We start from the raw sequence: 582 nt of genomic DNA, 5'->3' as shown, positions 1-582 counted from the left end.
GGCGCGGGTCGTCTGCTTAGCGACGTTACAGGCAGTTCACGTCCCGTGGGTCCCAGGACACCCAGACTGGGAGACATCTGCAAGGGGCCATCAGACACGGACGCTCCAGCGTAAACAGCAGCGGCCCGAGCTCGGGGTCCTCACCTGGTAGATGTGGCTGGTCGCGGAGGAGATGAACCTGGCTCTGTAGAGGTTGCCGTCGGCCCACCGGAGCTCCACCAGCTCGCCCTCGGGAGGGGGGCCCAGCCGGACACAGTCTCTGCTCTGCAGGGGGACAGAGGGCAGGCACACGGCCACTCAGCCGCAGGGCACAGCCCGGACACCCGCCTCTCGCCCTCCCCGTGTCGACGGTGCCCCGGCCTGCTGGAAGTCAGGGCAGGGCTGGCGCCTCCTCCGGGCCCACCCGGAGGCTCACCGGGACGCTCTCGGGGTACACGTTGTCGCTGTAGGAGCCGTCGTCGAAGTTGACCTCGTAGAAGGTCTGCGTGGTGGTGCCGATGACGCGGCAGCGGTAGTACAGGCCGTTGCGGCTCTTGGTGATGACCACCTGGCCCAGGGACACGGCCCTCAGCAGCTGCACCT

General features: G+C 68.2%; 1 protein-coding gene across 1 annotated transcript in view; it reads right to left on the bottom strand.

Annotated features, from left to right (window-relative positions):
• The window catches only part of KDM4B (lysine demethylase 4B), a gene marked incomplete in the record, with an annotated part of 67,186 nt that overhangs the window by 4,504 nt on the left and 62,100 nt on the right, over positions 1–582 (bottom strand). The window contains 2 exon segments of the mRNA XM_027769581.1: positions 145–264; positions 416–580. Coding sequence (XP_027625382.1) covers positions 145–264; positions 416–580 — 285 coding nt within the window.

The sequence above is a fragment of the Tupaia chinensis genome, unplaced genomic scaffold (assembly GCF_000334495.1).
Source record: "Tupaia chinensis unplaced genomic scaffold, TupChi_1.0 Scaffold149964_2, whole genome shotgun sequence".
Taxonomy (NCBI): domain Eukaryota; kingdom Metazoa; phylum Chordata; class Mammalia; order Scandentia; family Tupaiidae; genus Tupaia; species Tupaia belangeri.
This window is presented reverse-complemented; position numbering and strand designations above follow the sequence as displayed.